General features: G+C 42.3%; 1 protein-coding gene across 1 annotated transcript; it reads right to left on the reverse strand.

The window, feature by feature from the left end:
• Window positions 1–767: 767 nt before the first annotated feature.
• Window positions 768–5,537, reverse strand: LOC104590721 (wall-associated receptor kinase 2-like). The gene is made up of 3 exons (XM_088887956.1): window positions 4,455–5,537; window positions 4,200–4,355; window positions 768–2,222 (listed from the first exon to the last, which is right to left on the reverse strand). The coding sequence occupies exons 1-3, from the start codon at window positions 5,356–5,358 to the stop codon at window positions 1,030–1,032; spliced, it is 2,253 nt and encodes a 750-aa protein (XP_088744082.1). The 5' UTR covers window positions 5,359–5,537; the 3' UTR covers window positions 768–1,029.
• Between the last annotated feature and the right edge of the window lie 14,053 nt (window positions 5,538–19,590).

Genomic DNA, 19,590 nt, shown 5'->3' on the forward strand with positions numbered 1-19,590 from the left:
AAGTAAACCAAGAAAATAGTAGGCTCAAGATCTTGTAAGCCTGACTATATATGATACATTATGCACAATTGAATTCTGAAAAGCTATTTTTCTTTTGAATATAGGTTGGAATAATTTATGGGGCATTTTTTACCCTCTTGATCTCTCACTTTTAGGGAAAAAAGATATTTGTCCCATTACACAAAATGAGATGATAACCAATACAACTGTTATGTGAGACCAACATGTATAACCTCTTAATCACACATCAATCTCATTGTAAAAGGCCTAACAATAGGTGTTCAAAAAGCGATTGGAAGGTCAAATATACTTATATCCAAATTTTATTTATAAGATTTGAAAAGATTAATCTTGTCCATTGGATTTAGAATATTAATGGTGCAAATGCATTGGATTATCAAATTAGTAAATGAAACAAAATTGTTAAAGTAACATATATATATTAATGACATAAAAACACAATATATCAAATCAGCAAATGCATTGGATTATCAAATTTGTAAAGGCCCAACACAATATAGTTGGACATACAAAATGATCATTAGTGACAAAAACTAAACAAGAACTGAAATGAAGAACAATATAAAAAGATAACAATTAGGAAAAACACAACACTAACACTGACACTGACATTGAACTGAAAAGAACAATGAAGATAACAATAAAGCAAAACATAACACTAACACACTACACTTCTCTTGCGCTTAATTTATTTCCTAACACTAACACTAACATTAACACTAAAACAAACACTGGCACCGAACTGAAAAGAAGAACAACAACATGAGAAGATAACAATAAGAAAAAAACACAACACTAACACTACACTTCTCCTGCACTCACCTTTTTCATACACTATTCTTCTATGCTTCCATTTACTGTGTTGTAGATGTGTCATCAAATGTGTGTTTCACATGAATGAATATTCACACATGTGTAAGGAGACACCTATATATATCAGATTGAATGGAAGTTTAAGAGAAAATTGAGGAAAACGGTAGTGCAATAGATCCAAACTACTATAGCAAATTATCTCCCACCATCTAGGGGTAATATAACTTGATTCTTTGAACTGTCGATTCCCATGGTAGAGCTTTCAATTTGAGAGTCTAAAGAAGATTCAACCAACAACTGCACAGATTCTTCATCATAGTTCTCTTTCACCCATGAGTGCTTACCAACTCCACGTCCTCGTAAGTAGTCTAACTCCACAACAACTTCTCTCATTGTTGGTCTCTCTTCCCCGCTCAATCGTAGGCATTGTTCTGCAATCTCCGCAACTCCTTGAAGCTGCGTACGATTTCCTCCATGCATCACTTCATCATCTAGGATATCAAAGAGACGGTTTTGTTTCATTGATGAAACAAAATACTTTGCCATATTTTTCCGTTCTTCAAGCTTGCCATCAGAATAAATCTTCTTTCCTGTTAATAGCTCCACAAGGACTGCACCAAAGCTATAAACATCACTCTTGTCAGTTAACTGCCTTGTTTGCATATATTCTGGATCTATGTAACCAAAAGTTCCTTGTACAAGCGTAGATAACTGCATTTGATTCAGGGGGACCAATCTTGAAGCACCAAAATCTGATACTTTTGCAGTGAATTTATCATCTAAGAGTATGTTCGTAGACTTGACATCTCCATGAATGATTGGCGGATCACCTACTGAATGCAGATATGCAAGTGCTCCTGCAGTTTCTGCTGCTATTCTTAATCGATGCTCCCATGAAAACACAAACTTTTGTCTCCCATCTCCATGGATTCGATGAAACAAGGTCCCCCTTGTAATAAACTCATAAACTAAAATTGGAACTGGGGTTTCTAAACAACAGCCTAATAGCTTCACCACATTTTCGTGATTGAGACGAGCAAGAATGACAATCTCATTTATGAATTCTTTAATTTGGATCTTGTTTGTTTCTTTTGACATTTTAATGGCAATATCTCTCTTGTCAGGTAACGTCCCTTTATAAACCGTGCCATAAGCTCCTTTACCAACGATACGGCTCTCATTGTAATTGTTAGTTGCTTTTCTAAGTTCCTCTGAAGTAAATATCTTTAACTTTCTCTCACTATCGTCGCCATGCAAAGCAAGTAATTGTTTTAAAAATACACCTCCATTTTCTTGGAAGAATTTCTGTTTGAGTTTACGTTTTTGAAAAACCCAGCAGCTCCATCCAACACCAATGATAAGGAACAACAACACGCAGGATCCTCCAGCTGCATATAAACAAACCAATTTACAGATAAGTAAAAATTATAATATTATTTAATTATGTATAGGAATTAGGCATATATACTGATCAGGTCAAGCGTGGAGCTTTTTTAAATGACAATCTAGACCAACAAAGAGGGGCCTATTGATTATCCATGCGTAGGGCTGTCAATGGACTGCATATTGATCCAATCCAATTTGGTCCGCTATGAATCCATTACAAATGGATCAGGTCTAATCCAATATGATGGTTACTTTGGGTCATTCTGGATTGGCCCAATTCAATGTTTGGCTGCTGAATCTGTTTAAATTAGGTGTATTTTAGATTGGGTCTAACCCAAATTTGGTCCTTTGACACTTGTACTCCAGTTATGTATATTCAGTCAGTGGACCAGATATTGCTTGTTCAGTCTGACCAAATTCAATATAAATCCATTACAAATGGACCAGATCCAATCCAATAAACACTTTGGACCATTAAGTCAGGATTGGTCCAATTCAATATGTCTTATTGGGCTGTCATTTAAATTGATTTTGATTCGAACTGGGTTGAACCCAAACCTGGTCCCATTGTTACCCCTAACCATGTGTTTCAATTAAAAAACAGACTATTTCAAAATAGAAACATTTTTCCTCCAAAGTGGTGAATCAATAAGTCAAATTATTTTTCCAACAGATAAAATAGTCGAACCTATGACATCCCAATCAAATAATAAAAATATAAACATGGATTAAAATACGTTAATGTGTAGAAAATAGATTAACATCTTTAAAAATATACTAGTGGGGGGTGTGCAATGCATGGGATGGGACACTCCTCTTTGTCCTTTGCCCCAGCAAGTCAAGACACTCTCCTCCATCCCTACTCCGACCCTAGTGGTGGGATAGGTTTGGGGTGAGGCACTCATTCCCCATTGGAGATGGGAATGAGGCTTGAGCTCAGTTAGGTTACACCAAAATTTGGGACAGATTCAAAGAAAAATTGGGGTCTGCAAGATTAAAGGCCCAGGTTAGGTTGTACGTTAAGAAAGTCATATACTGTAAAAAGAGTCTTGGGTGTTGGACAAAGAGGAATTTACTTAGGGCTGGCTGAGGTGGGCCTGAAGACTTTGCGTTGGAGAGACCGTTTCTTATTTTGTGCCGAAGCAATTTACAAAGCACAAGGCGAAATAGGCGAAATCAAAGGACATTATTTGAATGCTACTGCAGACATGTGAAGAAATGATCAAAAGGGCTGTATTTGCCTGAGAATTGGGAATTTCTATCATAATGCACGGCTCGCAACAACTGATTTAGGGAAAAGGGAGGGCTATTAATGGTGCATGGAGAACTAAATATAAAAAAAGAAAACAAAATCACAGAAATATGTTTACCGAGGTGGGTGTGAAGGCCATTATGTGAGGAGGAAATCCAGATTCATATTGGAGACTTGAAAATCAATTAGCTGGCTGACAAATCAACTGGTCCAACCAGATAATTCAACATTAGATTGAAAATATTGGTTTGAATGTGTAATCCACACTGTCAGCCCATTCCAACCTTGAATAGGAATTGTATTTGATCGACATTAACCACAGAATTTTTATGTTATCTTCAGGGATGACGAGTGGATTTGGATGGGGGATTATTCTCAACTACAAACAAACTTGCCAAATAGAAGTTTCTTATTGGGTTTAACTAGAACTCAGAGAAAGGCATGTATCTTTGGAAGTTCATTCGGTGAACAAAATCTAATAACTAATTTTAACTAATTTCTTTTACAGGTTATAAACTGAAAATTTTAATAATCAATTATAATTTATAATCATTAAAAAAGCCCAACTAACATTTATCCAATACAACTAAAATTTCTGTTCCAAGCCCATCCCGACCGACAACTCAAGCCCAAGCCCAATCCATACATTTTATTAAATAAATTTGATCGGTTAGTTTAATTATAAGATAAATTATAAATGGAACTGGAAAAATATAATTAATATTACCTAAAGCAATTTCAATCACTCGGCTTTGGTTTTTAATGCAACCAGTACCAGATAAGCCGTCTCCGTGAGTCCCCTTGGGGCACGAACATTTGTAACTTCCCACTGTATTTGTGCACACATGTGTGCAGTCATTGTCTTCCTTGCATTCATCAATGTCTACATTCAAAACCAGCCATGAATGGAAGTTATTAATTCTCAGTAGGGTGAAATGAATTGTGAAAACAAAAAATTATTAAGAGAGGTCGCCATCATCACCTTGGCATCCTTGGGGTAGATAAGGGTTCCCCCGGTAACCTTGCTTACAGTGACAATTATAGCCGCCGGTGGGGTTGGAGGAATCGGAGCAATAGGTGTTCTCTCCACATGCGTAGCTCGTCCGATTCTTTATTGCATAGGTGCAGTTGTCGTCGGGGATTACCCAGTCCAGCACCACTGGAGTTACAGTAGCTCCGTCATAACGGACTGGAAGTCTACTGCGGAGATCTCTGACGTCGGATGAAGAGAAATTAAACCAATCTTGGTCAGCCAGGAAGGCATAGCTGCAGGGATTGAAGCCCAACGAGTCGGTGTGGTTGTAAAAGCTGGAGAGGCTGACGTTAAAGGTATGAAGACCATTTGGAATGGAAGTCTGGCAGCATCCAATGCCGGAACAGGAGCCATTAATCAGAGTTTCGTCGCTTGTACAAAATGAGATGCAACCGCTCGCAAAAGAATCACCTGATAACAATGAACTCGACATGTAGGCCTTGGTGTCGCAACCGATCGCCGTGAATTTGGTTCGGGTGCTCGAGAAGCTGAATTGCTTTGCCAGTGTGATATCTATTTCTTGGAACCCGTCATAGGTTCTACCACTTTGATTGTAACAGTCCATAGCAATCAGGATGTGGACGGTGGTTTGGCCTTCTAACGATATATTCCGGAAGGGTATATTTCCTCTAGGGGAACCAAGAAGCACTGGATGGCCATATGAAGTGTTACAAACTAAGTGGAAATGTGAGTCTCTGAAACAGTCTGAATCATTATTTCCAACTCCAAAGGGATACGGGATGTTCACATCCCCACATTTTTCTTGGCAACCAGGCTTCGCCAAACTCTGAGAAGAAGTTGATGCCGCATTCAGAAGTAGGATTATTGACACGACGACAATCTTCCAATCCATCTCTCTCCCTTTGCAATTGTGCAGACCTGATTTTGTGTATCTGATTTTAGGTAGATGAAGAACAGCGATTTGCTCGTAACGGTATATATATACGATATTTTAGAACTCTGGGTAATTACTGAGACACTCCAACTGTTAGTCTGTTACCTTAGGGCCGGGGTGACACTTAATCCCCTAATCAATTTCTTCCACATTTCGCCCTCTATAATTATCAAAGCCCCTAGCCGTGTTAATAGGTGAACATGAACTGACCTAGTTGTCCTTATATATTATTTTTCTGCTAGCTTTGAAAGCAAAAGCAAAATGAAAAGGAAGAAATCAATTTATGTCGGTGGTTGGATCAAATTCATTAATTGGATACCAATCTCGCATACTCAATTAAAGTGATGTACCAACGATCTACACCACGAAAATGGCCTCAAATGATAACTCAATTTATGTCAACCATGCATCCAAAATCATAAATTAAATACTTTTAATTTAAAACTTGAATGTCTTTATTTCACCAAATAAAATTGAAATAGCAGGAGTACTCTTGTGGTACTCTCAATTAAATACTTTTAAAACTTGAATAATGTAATTATTTTTTAAAAGATTGTTTTTAAAATTTGGCTAAAATTCTAATGGGCTTGCCCCAAATCCCAATGCCAAACCCAAAACCCACTTCATAAACAGGTCCACTCGTAATTTTGTTTTTGATAATTAAAAAATATATCTATTAAATCACAGAAAAGTCAATAAAAGTCCACTCGTAATTGAACTGGAGGCCCCGTTGTATACATATTATTTATAGCGATCCCCACACGTAGAAAGAGAGAAAGAGACTTTCGTTGACTTGACTTGATTTGATTTGACATAGGAATTCACAGGCCAAAATAATCGGGTGCCCACCCTTCTCGTGTTTTGAGGCTTTATATTCTTCGTTCGTGTGCCAAGAAGCACACGGTCGCTTTAATGAACAGTATCATTTTCAATGTAAATCCTCGATTCACCCAACCCTCTCGTCTTTTGGGTAGAAGTAGAATCCTACAACATTCAATTACATCAAATGAATAAATCCTGATCGTGAATTGATGTCAATTCCATGGGCAGGATGTGGTTTAGGGGGGAGGCTACTAATAGATTATGGGAGCTATAATTTAAAATTCTGCGGTGAGCTACGGAGTACAAGTACTTTTCCCCTTAAAGGCTTAACCCACTAAATTGAATCAAATTAAATTGAAATTGACAGTTTGATTTGAACTGAACTTAGAAAGTGGTTGGGTTAAGAATGAAAAGATTGTTTTGCAAGCAATTCCGTGAATACTAGAAACCTTAACCAAATTTAATGTTTATATTAGCATATCAATTACGATGATTCAATGATTTTATGGTGAGTAAAAGACTATTAAGTATTATTGGAACGTGAAATACGGTCCCTTAGACTGTTTTTGATTGGATTGGAAATAAGAAAGACACAGAAAATTGTATTAAAGAATTTGACAGAAATTAGTTTCATTTGATCAAAGCTTTAAGATTTATCCTGAGTACCAAATCTACGATGGCCCCGGTAATACCCAAAACCAATTACCTGCAGGCAATAAGCCTAAGTTACATAAAACCCCCACCATAAGAACTTGCCGTGCCTGGACCGGATCCATTGACTAGCTAGAGACCCATCATTAGGACGATCAACTACACTATAATTATTAATGACACTTTTGTCTTACGTGGCCAAAGCCCAACTTATGGGGCATGATCAATAATTCGACATGAATACATGATCAATAAAAAAACACTTAAGAGGTTCAGTTCAGCCCAATACATGATCAATAATTATAGTAATAAAATAATATAATTTTGTCATTAATAACTAAAATACATAAATTATTGTTGCAACAATTTAGTATATAAACTAGCAAGAGAGCGCTTCCATTTACAGGGTACAAAGCTGCAGCATGCACACACGTAAAAATAAAAGAAAAAAATAAGTCTTTTAATTTTATAGGTGGTATAGAATAGTGGAGAGTTTTCAGGGAAAATTGTATATTAGTATCCTGTACTTTGGGCTTAAATCTTACTTTAGTCCTCAAACATTAAAACATGCCAATCTAGTACGTAAACTTCTAACATGTGCAAATTTATAAAGCATGCTAAAATAGGCGTGCCTTGAGGGTTTGGCAAGGCAACAAGACACCAACAGAGATTCAGAACTGACAAAGTCCAGGGTGGAAAAGTGAAGAGTACAAGAATCTAAGCCCATGTTTGATTCCTCTCTGTAAGTCTCATATTTCTTAATTCTTGTTCATTTTGGGCAAGAATGAATAATAATAGAGCATTTGGTTTAAAATTCTTGCCGTGGGTTTTAATTCTTTTTAAAGTGAAAAATCAGCCTCTAACATAAAAATTAAGGTAATTGACTGCAACATAAAAAATATTCATGTCCTATCTTGCTTATTTTCCTTCTTTAAAGAAACTCTATGTCAGTGGTCATAAACAGCCAACCTGCTAGGTCTATAAAATTACCACCATAAATGTTTGTTGGTGGATTACGTTGAAACTTGTACCAATGGGCATTGATCGTTGGCTATCCACCAAAAAACATCTATGCGGATGATTTTGGGCATTGGTGGAATGTATTTTATTGGAAAAAAATGTTTGGTTATTGCTACCCATTTTTTTATTTTAAAATTTCATCTTAGATTAGAATGAGAGTTGAATCAAACATGGCCTAGATCGTTACTTGAGTCAGTAAGAATTGAATCAAATTTCATCCTCACAAATCTAGTCTTCACACTGTCTTGGTAACATCTGCAGTTGTGCACTCAGAACATCTCTATATTTGTATAATTTCATTAATGGGAAGATATTCCCAATACATGGATGGACTTGTTGGGAGGACGGTGTGAGGACAAAATCCCAATTCACTCAAACGAGGACTTCCAAATTAACACACAGTATGGCCCTTAACAGGGGTAAGAATGTCATGGAAAGTGGGATAACAAAACCTAAAAATTAAACTCATGACCAATCAATGTTATCATCCAATTTTTAACTAATCAACTAATGCCATGCATTCATTGTAATTCATGTGGGCTTGTCATTGGTTAAGTTCTTCAGGTATCATTCCTTTCTAGTTGACAAGGGATTAGACAAAGATTGGATCAATGATCCATCCACCAATGTCATGATCGTTGTGTATTCCCTCGAATATATAAAACTCAATTAAACAAGCATAAGTGAGGTTGAAGGGTGTCTTGCCGATCGCGGTTTTGATGGTAGTCCGGTAGGTCCAAAGGATACTAGGCAGTTCGTCCACCCACAAATCTTTATCTCGCGCGAGGTGAGCTTTCAATGCGCGGAGGATAGCCCTATTCGTCACTTCGGCCTATCCGTTCGCTCGTGGATGCACTACCGAGGTGAAGTTTTGCTGAATCCCCATCTTGACGCACCAGTTTTGGAACTTGATGTCTTCGAATTGCTTCCCGTTATTCAAAATCAAGACTTTGGCCGGTCCGAAACTGCACATGATGTTTTCTAGAAGAAATTTTGCACGTTCCAGGCCGTAACGCTCACCTACGGTTCAGCTTCCACCCACTTCGTGAAGTAGTCTACTACCAAGACTAAGAACTTCCTCTACCCAGTTGCCGAAGAAAAAGGACCGAAGATATCGATTCCCCACTACGCGAAAGGCCACGGGCTAGTAAGATACTTCAAATCGGCAACAGACTGATGGGGGATGTTGGCATGCCTCTAACGTTTGTCGCATTTCTTAACGAGCTCAAGTGTGTTTGCCTTCATTGTGGGCCAATAGTAGCCTTGTCTTAATGGCTTTTGGGCGAGGGCCCTGCCCCTCAACTGTCCTCCGCATAAACCTTCATGGATATCGCAAAGTATGAGCTCATCTTCTGAGGGTCGCAAGCAACATAGGTAGGGGAGCGTGAAGGATCTCCTATACAGTCATCCGTCTATGAGAACGTATCAGGCTGATTGATGCTCTACCCTCCGAGCTGCGTTGCATTCCACAAGTAGGGTCCCGTGGAGTAGATAATCAATGAGCTTATTAATCCAACTCGGTTCCACTTGCAACACGGGAACAATCTCTTTTGCTCCCCCAAAAATGCTAGGCCGAGGCAAGTCCTTTATGTACACAGTTCGCATAGTGTTGTTATTTGTACTTGCTAGTCGTGATAAGGCGTTGGCCTTAGCATTCTTAGACCTCAGAATTTGCCTGATAAAACAAGAGCTAAAGCTTGGTAGGAACTCTCGGACTTTGGTCAGGTAGGCTGTCATAGTCGAGTCGTGTGCTTCATAGTCACCATTGACTTGGTTAACCACTAGTTGAGAACCACTGCAGATGATGAGGTGTTTTGTTCCCATTTCCTTTGCTAAGTTCAGCCTTGCAATTAGTGCTTCATATTTCGCCTCATTGTTCGACGCCTTGTGTCCGAACTGGAGAGCGTAATCCAACTTCACCTTGCTTGGGCCGTACAATATCATTTCCGCATCGCTTCCTCGCTGGTTGGACAAGCAGTCAACATGGAGGATCTAGGGCTCCTCGTCCCATGTTGGTACTGATCTGACTAGGACCGGTTCTGCACTGGTCGACGCCTCCGTCGTGTTAGCGGGCTTAGTCAATTCAGGGGCCGGTATGCTGAACGTGCATTCTGCTATGAAGTCTTGCAAGACTTGCGCTTTGATTGCTGGCCATGGCTCGAATCGGATGTCATACTCGTTAAGCTCGATGGACCACTTCGTCAATCTTCCTGACACCTTGGGCTTAAGTAGGATATTCCTCCGAGGTCTATTAGTAAGGACGATGATGGTATGGACTTGGAAGTATGGGTTTTATTTCTGAGCTGCTACCACTAGTGCGTACGCTAGGTTCTCAATATCGGGGTTTTTGGTTTCTGCATCCTACAACACTTTACTTACACAGTAGATGGGTCGTTGAACCCGATCTTCCTCTTTGATTAGCACCGAGCTGACTAGCTCGTCACTCGCAGAGAGGTACAACTTCAACACATCTCCTTCCTTAGGTCGGGTTAAAAGCAGGGAGGTACTTAGGTACCTTTTTAGCTCATCAAACGAGAGCTGACACTCTTCAGTCCATTCGAAAGTCTCATTCTTTTTAATTACTTTAAAAAGGGGAGGCAGTGACCTATCGTTTTAGACATAAATCGGTTTAAGATAGCTGCCTGGCCAATTAGTCGTTGTACCTCCTTGATTTTCTAGGGTGGCTTCGATGCCACGTCGGTTCACTATGTAACTGAGGAACTTGCCTAATGTGACCTTGAAGACACACTTAGTTGGGTTTAACTTCTTTTTGTATTTCCTTAAAATTTGAAAAACAACATCTAAATCGTCAATTAAAGATCTAGAAAATTTGGTCTTCACGACCATGTCATCAACATAACATTCCACTTTATTACCAATCAAAGGTTTCAAAATTTTTATTTACAAGTCGCTGGAAAGTTGTTCTAGCATTTTTCAAACCAAAGGGCATAACTTTATAATAGTACAACCCAAGTTCGATTACAAAAGCAGTTTTTTCTTGGTCAGCTGTGTCCATCCAATTTGATTATAACCGGACTAGGCGTCCATGAAACTCAGCAACTCATGCCCTGAGGTCATGTCTACTTGGTGGTCAATTCTGGGAAGGGGGAAGCAATCCTTTGGGCAAGCTCTGTTTAGGTTGGTGTAGTCGACGCACATGTGCCACTTACCATTGGCTTTCTTCACAAGCATGAGGTTAGCGACCCAGCTCGGATAATGGACTTCTTTGATGAAGTCTTCGGCGAGGAGCTTCCCGACCTCCTCATTGACTACCCTCCACCGCTCCAGGGCGAGGTTGCATTTTCTTTATCTAACTGGCCTGACTAAAGGGTCCACATTAAGTTTATGAGCTATTATACTAGGGCCAATTGCGAGCATTTTTTCCGCGGACCAGGTGAAAACATCTAAATTGTTAAGTAAGAAACTTACTAGCTGTGTTCGGAGCAGTTTGCTTATCAGTGCACCGATCTGGAGAGCCTTGGTCGGTTCAATATTTGACACTGGTATGTGGACCATCTCTTCCAGTTTGCTTATCACTCCTCGGTGTAGTCTGCTGGTCGCTCCAGTTTGATATCTTCTACTAGTTTTGCCTTTCTCATGAGGGCAGCCACATAGCACTTCCGAGACTCGAGCTGATTGCCTCGTATCACCCCTACTCCATAATTCGTCAAACTTCATCGTGAGATAGTAAGTTGACACTATCACACGTAAAACATGTGTAATAGACCGATCTATGATCGCATTGTAGGGGGATGGGGTCATGACCACCAAGAATGTGTGCTCAAACTGGACAATATTCGACCACTTGCCCGCCTCCACTGGTACTATAATGCGACCTATAGGCCTAACTTCCTCTTTTCTGAACCCTACTAATGGGGCATTTGTTGGTTTTAGATCGCTCTGCTGTAGTTGCAACTTATCAAAAGTTCCTTTGAAGAGGATATCGGCCGAACTGCTTGAATCCACCAAGATCCGCTTCACTTTGAAGTCATTGATTATCATCTACATGACCAGGGTGTCGTTGTGAGGGTAATGAATCCCACAGGAATCATCCTTGTTAAAGTAGATTGGTTCTTCGATTTGAGGTCGCTTGGGTGGGTTCTTTGCTTCATGATCCAGTTTTTGGACTGACGTTTTCCCAACTTCTACTATGCACCCCACTATAATAGATCCTTCAATGGTTATATTAATCACCTCGTGGATCGGTCTTTCTTCTGGTAGCGAGTGAGGTGCCTTCTCGTTCTGTTTGCTGCTTTCTAGGGCATCTTTCTTCCGATTTCGCTGTTAGTCCCCCTGCCTTTTTTCCTCATGCAAGATGTATTTCTTCAAGTACCAACGGCGGATTAGCTCTTCGATCTCGTCGCGATGGTTTCTATAGTTTTTGTGTTGTGACCATGGTCCCGATGAAAGTGACAATAGACGTTCGAGTTCCTGGTCGTTGGGTATCCTCATAGCTTGGGTGGTCATCTGACGATGGAGGAGTCTTTGATGGCCATTATGATCTCTCCTTGCTTTGCGTTCAGGGGAGTATAGTTGGTTCTCTCCACTGGCGGGGTCTTGGAATATTGACTCGACCTGTAACTTCGTGAGGGGGACTTACTCCTCAAGCTTGGGGACTTGCTCTTTTTCCTTTTCTTGTTGCTCGTTCCTTCTTCCTCTCTCTTCCTCTTCTCTCCTTGGTTGTTGGTCTTCTGGTTTATCTCTTCTTCTGTATTGATAAACTGATCGGCCAACTTGAGGAACTCGGTGATGTTCTTTGGCTTGTCGGCCACGACATGCCACTTGAACTCTTTGTGAGTGATTAATTTTTGCGCTGCGTTGAGATGTATTGCTGGGTTAAGGTTTGGTATCTACAGGCACCATGTTCAGAATTAACTCTCCTTCCCTTTGCACCATGTTCAGAAGGCTCTCCTGTGACTTCGAGCACTTCTTACTGGTGATGAAGTGGGTCGTAAACATGTCTGCGAACTACGCCCAGCTTCTGATGGAACCTGGTGCGAGGTATTTATACCAGGTCCGAACTACTCCTCTGAATGTGGTGGAGAAAGCCACGCACATGCAAGCCTCATTGGTCCTTGTGAGATGCATTTGAGACTGGAATGTGTCTACGTGATCGTTAGGATCAAAGGACCCATGATACTTGTCTACCAGCGGTACCTTGAAATCTTTTGGCATTGGGGCCGCCAAGAGCTCAGGTGACAGGGAGATGGCCGGCTTAAAAGAGCAGGCATCGTTCTTGTGGCCACCGAGCTGACCTCCTCTCTTTCTCGACCTTGATCTACTAGATGGCTGGGCTTCACGGGTGGATTGTTCCTTATTGATGAACTGCGAATCTTGTGACGTCGTCACTGTTGCTTCTTTGGTGGTGCAGCGTTTATACTACCATTCTCTGTGTTGTCGAGTACCTCAATCTTACTCCGAGTGGTAGGCTGAGGTGGTTCAAAGGTTCTCCTCTCCGCTTCTTCTCCGCTATGTGTTCGATTCTGGTTGTCGTGGGGAACTGAGGGGTCTCTTCTCGAGCTAGCAATCTACCTCACCTTGATGTGGAATTTGCTGACTGTGCCTCTTGGGCTAGTTGGGTTTGGGCCTATCCCTCGAGCTTTCTCTTCGGGAAGCAGGGGGAGTACGCCAGCCGCCTATTGTACCCCGTGGCAGGGTCTGTCATGAAGGAGGAACCAATACCTACTAAGTTCTCTCATCGCCGGGGGGGGGAGGGGACTGGCGGACGTTCTGGTGAGCCCGTTGCTGATTTTGGTTCTACGTTTGCCCTTGATGATGGTTTTCCTTTGGATGCTCTAGACGAGGTCATTGAACTGGGAGTGCCCGACCCCAAGGGGAATCACGAAGGGCTCTGAGAATGTGGCGCTCACTTGGGGGAGCGGGACACTCGCCTGTTGTGTAGTGTGCGGCGCAGACAGTGATGGGACTCTAGAGACAGTCAGGGGAGTGGTGAACTGGCCAATAGTCACTGAGGAACCCTGGGGAGTGACTGTCGCTCTTTCCATTGTGGGTGCATGATGCCATTGAGGTTGAAATTGAGACTGAGACTTTAACTAGGATTGGGATGAACTTTCGATCGTTTCCCACAAATGATGCCAATTGATGATGCACGATCTGGCAGCTCCTAGCTGGAAGATTGCCTGGACGTAATCACGTGGCAAGCTCGATCAAACTGCAAAATAGGGATCAGAGAGACCAAGGTGGATGACCCGGTAAGGTCGCTCCAATGCTTAAGTCAATATTATAGTTGTAGTTGCGAGTTAAAATTTGAGTGCTAGAGAGCTTGAATGTAAGTAATCGTGTGTACCTGGGCCCTGGAGGTGGTTGTTGCCCTTATATAGCTGAGCTGCCGTGGGTCTCATAGAACGGTCCTGGGATCTTCGGCCCGAGTAGATGAGATCCGTTTCCGCTTTAGCCGGGGAGTAACATATCAGTCAATGATGTCTATCATTACCGCTCGGTCTGGGCTGGGAGAGGATAAGGCCTACCGTTACGCGGCGTGATCCTATGAGCTTCAGAGTCTACTAGGAAACTTCTAGAGTCGATTATGTGTCACTTCGATTCTTGGGCCCCGGGCTGGCTTAGGTGCCGAGATGCCTTTATGATGAAGTGACCCTACGCCGAGGTGATTTTATGCCGAGGTGACTTTGTGCTGAAGTGGCTTTGTACCAAGGTGACCGAACACCCAGGCTCTGAAAACTGCTGACTAGGCTCCTCTTGCTGAATTATCATCATACTGACAGATCACGTTCACGTGACTTTTACTTAACAGGTTGTGCCAAATTACCCCTCATCAATTTCCAACTCCAAAGAGATATGGGATGATCACTTCCCCACATTTTTCTTGGTAGTCGCATTCAACCATACGATTGTTAATACGACGTTAAGAACATATAAAATCTTCCAACCCATCTCTCTCTCTCTCTCTCTCTCTATCATCCGTGCCGTGTTGGTCGTTGCCAAGGAGTCCTTCGATCGTTGGTTGCAGAACTTAAATAAGAATCGAAATTTCGGTTCCCGAACCACTCCCCCAGTTCTACTTTCAAGGAGGGGGAATGCTCAGCCAGACTATTGCGCGGCCTTGTGGTCATAGGCCGCCTAGTCCGAGGATTTGAATGGCCTAGCCAAGCATTTGAGTGGCCCATCCGAGGATTTGCGTCGAAGGCTGAACTGGTACGGTGGGTCTCCGCGTCGAGGGCTGGACCGGTACAATAGATCTTCGAGGGTTGGTACGGTGTGTCTTCGCGTTGAGGGCTGAAGTTGCTGGGATGACCATGCCTAATTAGATCTTCGATATAGTTGCGCAGGATGATACAGTTCTCTGTTTAGTGGCCATGGTCCTGGTGGAACTCGCAATATTTGTCTCGGTTCCTCTTGTTACCTTGCATCTTCATCTTCTTGGGCCACCTGACATTGTTGTGGTCGTGGATTTGCATCAAAACTTCGGCCCGACGATCTTGCCTCTTGTGGTCTTCGTCCGTCCTCTCGGACCTCCGCTCGTCATTCTCCTTCCTTTTTCTATCGGGCTTCTCATCCTCATCTCTAAGCTGCGCTTGGGCCTCTTCAGCATTGATGTATTTCTGTGCGCGACTCATTAGCGCGACCAACGTTTGAGGAGGATTCTTGGAGATGGAGAAGTTGAACGGGGAAGGGCGAAGTACGTGTTGTATGGCCGTCACTGCAACTGATTGATTTAAGTCCCTGACTTGAAGTGCTTCTTGGTTGAACCTCGCCAAGTAGTCTCTAAGGGACTCTGTCATTTTCTATAGGACCTGCATAAGGCTGGCCGAGTTTTTCCAATGCTTCTGACTAGTTGTGAACTATGCCAGGAACTGGGTCTCTAGTTGGGCTAATGATGCTATAGACCTCGGCAGCAGGGAGGAGTACCATGCCAAGTCTGGGCCTTGCAGTGTGGTTACAATGGCTTTGCACATCAATCCCTTCGACGGACCATGTAGCATCATCTGGGCTTTGAGTATCGCGACATGGTTGAAAGGGTCGGAGTTCCCATCGTACTAGTCAAATTTGGGGGCTCGCCATCCGACAGGGGGTAGCTCGTCCACTATGTCCTGGATGAAGGGTGGCTCTTTGGTGATATGCGCGGTGGCTTGCACAGGTTGGTCTACGACGGGAATTGCACTCTTATGGGTGGAAGTGCACTCTAACTCTTCTAGACGTTGTCGGATCTCTTTAATTTCGACATCTCTATTGTTTTGGGCTGTAGTGTGTATGTTCTCCCTCTTGGGTCATGTTGGGTGATCCTTGACCGAGCTTGACTCGACGACTAAGACCACGAAGGGGGGCGTCCTTTTACCGAGTCTTTCTTTAGCGGGGATGCACTCAGGTAGTCCTGTCCTTGAGAACGAGTAGTGGTGGTGGGCTTTCGGGTTGTGTCTTGCCTCATATGTTTGGATCGCTCTCCCCTTACATCTGACCGGCGCACTTTGGGGTCCTCGGTTTGAGGATCGTCCTTCGTGCGCATCAAGGCGTGAAGGGGGACAGCTCGGTTTGGTGGCACAACAGACCCTAGTGTTTGCATGAATTCAAAGATCTTATCAACCTTCTCCTGCATGGCTCGGAATTGCGTTGGATCTACTGCGGCCGAAGGTCACTGAACTTCTTGGTTCTCCCAAGGCGGGGAATGGTCAGCTGATCGTTCAGACTGGTTTTTAATCGCTTCCTTAATTGCGCGGCGAGGAATGAGACTTTTGGGAAAGGCTTTTTGTACGGTTTCCCACAGACGACGCCAATCTGATGCTGCTCAATGCGAGGTGGTGCATGAACTGAGGAGAGAAACCAGATAGTCCTTGCTGGCAGGCGGGGCCGAGCTACAAGGACGTGGCTGCGCTTCAAGACCTGTGATCAAGGAAGCAAAAGTCAGAGGCCCGAGGAGTTATCCCCGGGTAAGAACTTCGACGCTCAAGTCAATAGGAGGTGATAGGGTGGACGGGCTGAGCTATAAGGATGCCTCTCCGAGCTAAGTAGCGGTGTAGGTTTCAGGAGTTGGATCCCTTACCTCGAGCATGGAGTACCTTTTTATAGCTGAAGATCCATGTCCTAGTTGGATTGGGCTTCCGGGGTTGTCGGGATGAGGTTACCTACTGGGGTATTCGGGATAGAGTCCTGTTCCCCAGTGGAGTCATCTTCCTTATTATTCTTTATCAGTAGTTGTGCTCACCCATATGATGTGCAGTTGACGTGGCTGGAAGGATAGGGCACCATAGAAATAGCGTAGCTTGGCCGAGCTAGCCCAACGTGGTCGGGCTAGGCTGATGTGGCTGAGTTAGGATAACGTGGGAGGGTGGTAGTTGGGCCGTGTGTTTCACAAGACCAGCTCAGTCATGACCCGAACAAAAGAGTTTTAGATTTAGAGGGTTCTTTGACACCTTGCAGAAAATGAAAGCTCACAAATATTATACAAGAATCTTCTCCCGCACATTTAATTTACAAAAGAAAAAAGAGAAATATTACAGAGCTCTGCAAATCCACACTTGTGCCCGCACCGCCCACAATTTTTTCGGTCTCCAAGAACATTGAGGCAATGCGTCTTGCAGTACTGAAGAAGCTGAATCCGGTTGTTCACCGATATCCCATTACAAATGTTGTTCCTAGAGACGTCATAGTGTGAACCCTTTCTGATTCTAGTGAGGAACGTTTTCCGTCGAGGGTATTGATGAAGGGGTTGTCCACCACATAGTCTTAACTGTTTTCTATGTCCTAGGAGGAAACTATGTGGGTGTATAGGATCAAAACTAAAGCAAGGATTACAGTTACAGAGAGAATGGTGGGAAGCTTGAAGAAAGTGGTGGCCATTCTCTCTCGAGGGAAGGCGTCCATGAGAGTGAGGGAAAATTTCCTGATAACTCTAATAGTCAAAAGACGCATTGAGCTTTTGTATGAAGATCTGAGCAGCCGAAAGCTAGTTTGGTAGATGCACGTCTTTCCGTGTCTTTTTGCATAAGAATAAAATCCAAAAAACGTGAAAAGCTTCATTTGAAGTTTCCTGAAATCAGCCCAAAATGGGCTTCTCGCATCTTTTTGGTGCTTTGTTTTTGACAGCTAGGTCTTCAGCGAACAAAACAGATATAAATTGAAAATTGGTCCGCCCAACTTATAAACAACCAAAAGATCGCACAAAAAGACATGCCAAATATGCCCTCACATTATCCTCACAACACCTGCATTGGAAAAATCTCCCTATTTTTATATTTTCATTTATCAGAAGATATTATCTTCCCAATATATGGCTGAAAGGGTTGTGAAGATGATGTGAGAACGGAATTGGATTCACTCAAATGAGGATTTGCAAATTAACAAACAATATGACCCTCGACAGGGGTAAGAATGTCATTGAAGGATGTTTGAATGAGTTAAACATGATATAAAACAATTAGGTTCCACGTGAGTAGCCCTCTCCTTCTCCCATTATCCCACTCTTGCTTTCTCCTTAATTCTCTCTCCATTCTCTCTTACCCCTTTCTAGCTATCTCATTAACTCTCTATCCTCCCTCTCTTTCCCCAAGGTTCAAAGTATCGACACGTATCATTCCGGGAACTCTCTGATATGCAAAGGATGTATCGGGGTTTTGACCGGTTTAGGGGGTGGAGGAGCCTTAAACCACCCCTGAACCGGTTTTGAAAACAAATTAAAAAAGGGTAAAATATAAAAACCTTCCTTGAAGTTTCTGAAAATCATAAAAACCTCCCCTAAATTTTTAAAGATCTCGACAAAATCCTCCATTAATTGTTCCTAATTAATTGTCAAAGTCAATAAAATATTTTAAAATGTCAGAATTGCCCCTACTTCCCCTTCCTCTCGCAATAGAAGCCTAGAAGGGAACGTCATGAAATACTTCCCCCGATCTCCCCTCATTGGTTTTTCTCATTGATTTCTTCTTCTTCTTCTTCTTTGTCCCCACTATCTCCTCTTTCTTCCATCAAGTCACTTGTGTCGAAACAACTGAAAGGCATTGTTCATCTACTTCACCGTAGCAGCGAATAGAGTTTCAACAACTGTCAACGGCGACCACCTTGAAGCTGCCACCCAACACAGAGTAACAGAACTGATTAGTGAACGAAAAAGAACTTGCAATTGGCAGCAATGGCAGTGAGTCCATCAATAGTGAAACCCTTACAAGACGAGAGGACCAAAACACTAAAATTCTTAAACAAACGCGAGATCAGTTCCAACACCTCATCAGTCACCACCATGCGCTTCAACCTCAACTCCTCTAAGCACGAGCTTCGACCATGGACAAGATCCAGGGATGTACATACCCTCCCCACCCCTCCGGCATGAGATTGAAATCAGCAAAATGCAGTTTCCCCTTGAGCGACACAAATCGGAACTCCGGGAACTTCTTGATCAATTGTAGAGGGAGCTTGTCCCTTATCTCAATCTCTCTCCTTGTTAAATGGATCAACGTTTGATTTGATTTCCGTTATCCCGTCTGCCATTTCACTAATTTCTAAAATTTCTTAAATTTGATTCTAGTTTGGGTTGGAGTAATCTTTTCTCTCCATTTGTCTGCGTGTTTTTCTACTTTCCTTTCTACATCTCTTGTGGGTTTCAACTTTCAAGTTAATCTTGTTATTGCTTTATGGGTTTATTGAGTTTACCCTTTACCAATTTTGAGTCAAAATTTGTTGTCTTGCTCTTGGTTTTGATAAGAAATGGGCAAATAGTAAATTTCAGTG

Source organism: Nelumbo nucifera, chromosome 5, assembly GCF_055504915.1.
Source record: "Nelumbo nucifera cultivar China Antique chromosome 5, China Antique-T2T, whole genome shotgun sequence".
Lineage (NCBI taxonomy): Eukaryota > Viridiplantae > Streptophyta > Magnoliopsida > Proteales > Nelumbonaceae > Nelumbo > Nelumbo nucifera.

Excerpts from the sequence above, each read along its gene's own strand:
- LOC104590721 (XM_088887956.1), bottom strand. The coding sequence starts at position 5,358 with ATGGATTGGAAGATTGTCGTCGTGTCAATAATCCTACTTCTGAATGCG. Across the intron at positions 4,356-4,454 it reads TCTACCCCAAGGATGCCAAG|ACATTGATGAATGCAAGGAA; the intron begins GTGATGATGGCG and ends TTTTGAATGTAG. Across the intron at positions 2,223-4,199 it reads AGTGATTGAAATTGCTTTAG|CTGGAGGATCCTGCGTGTTG; the intron begins GTAATATTAATT and ends GTTTATATGCAG.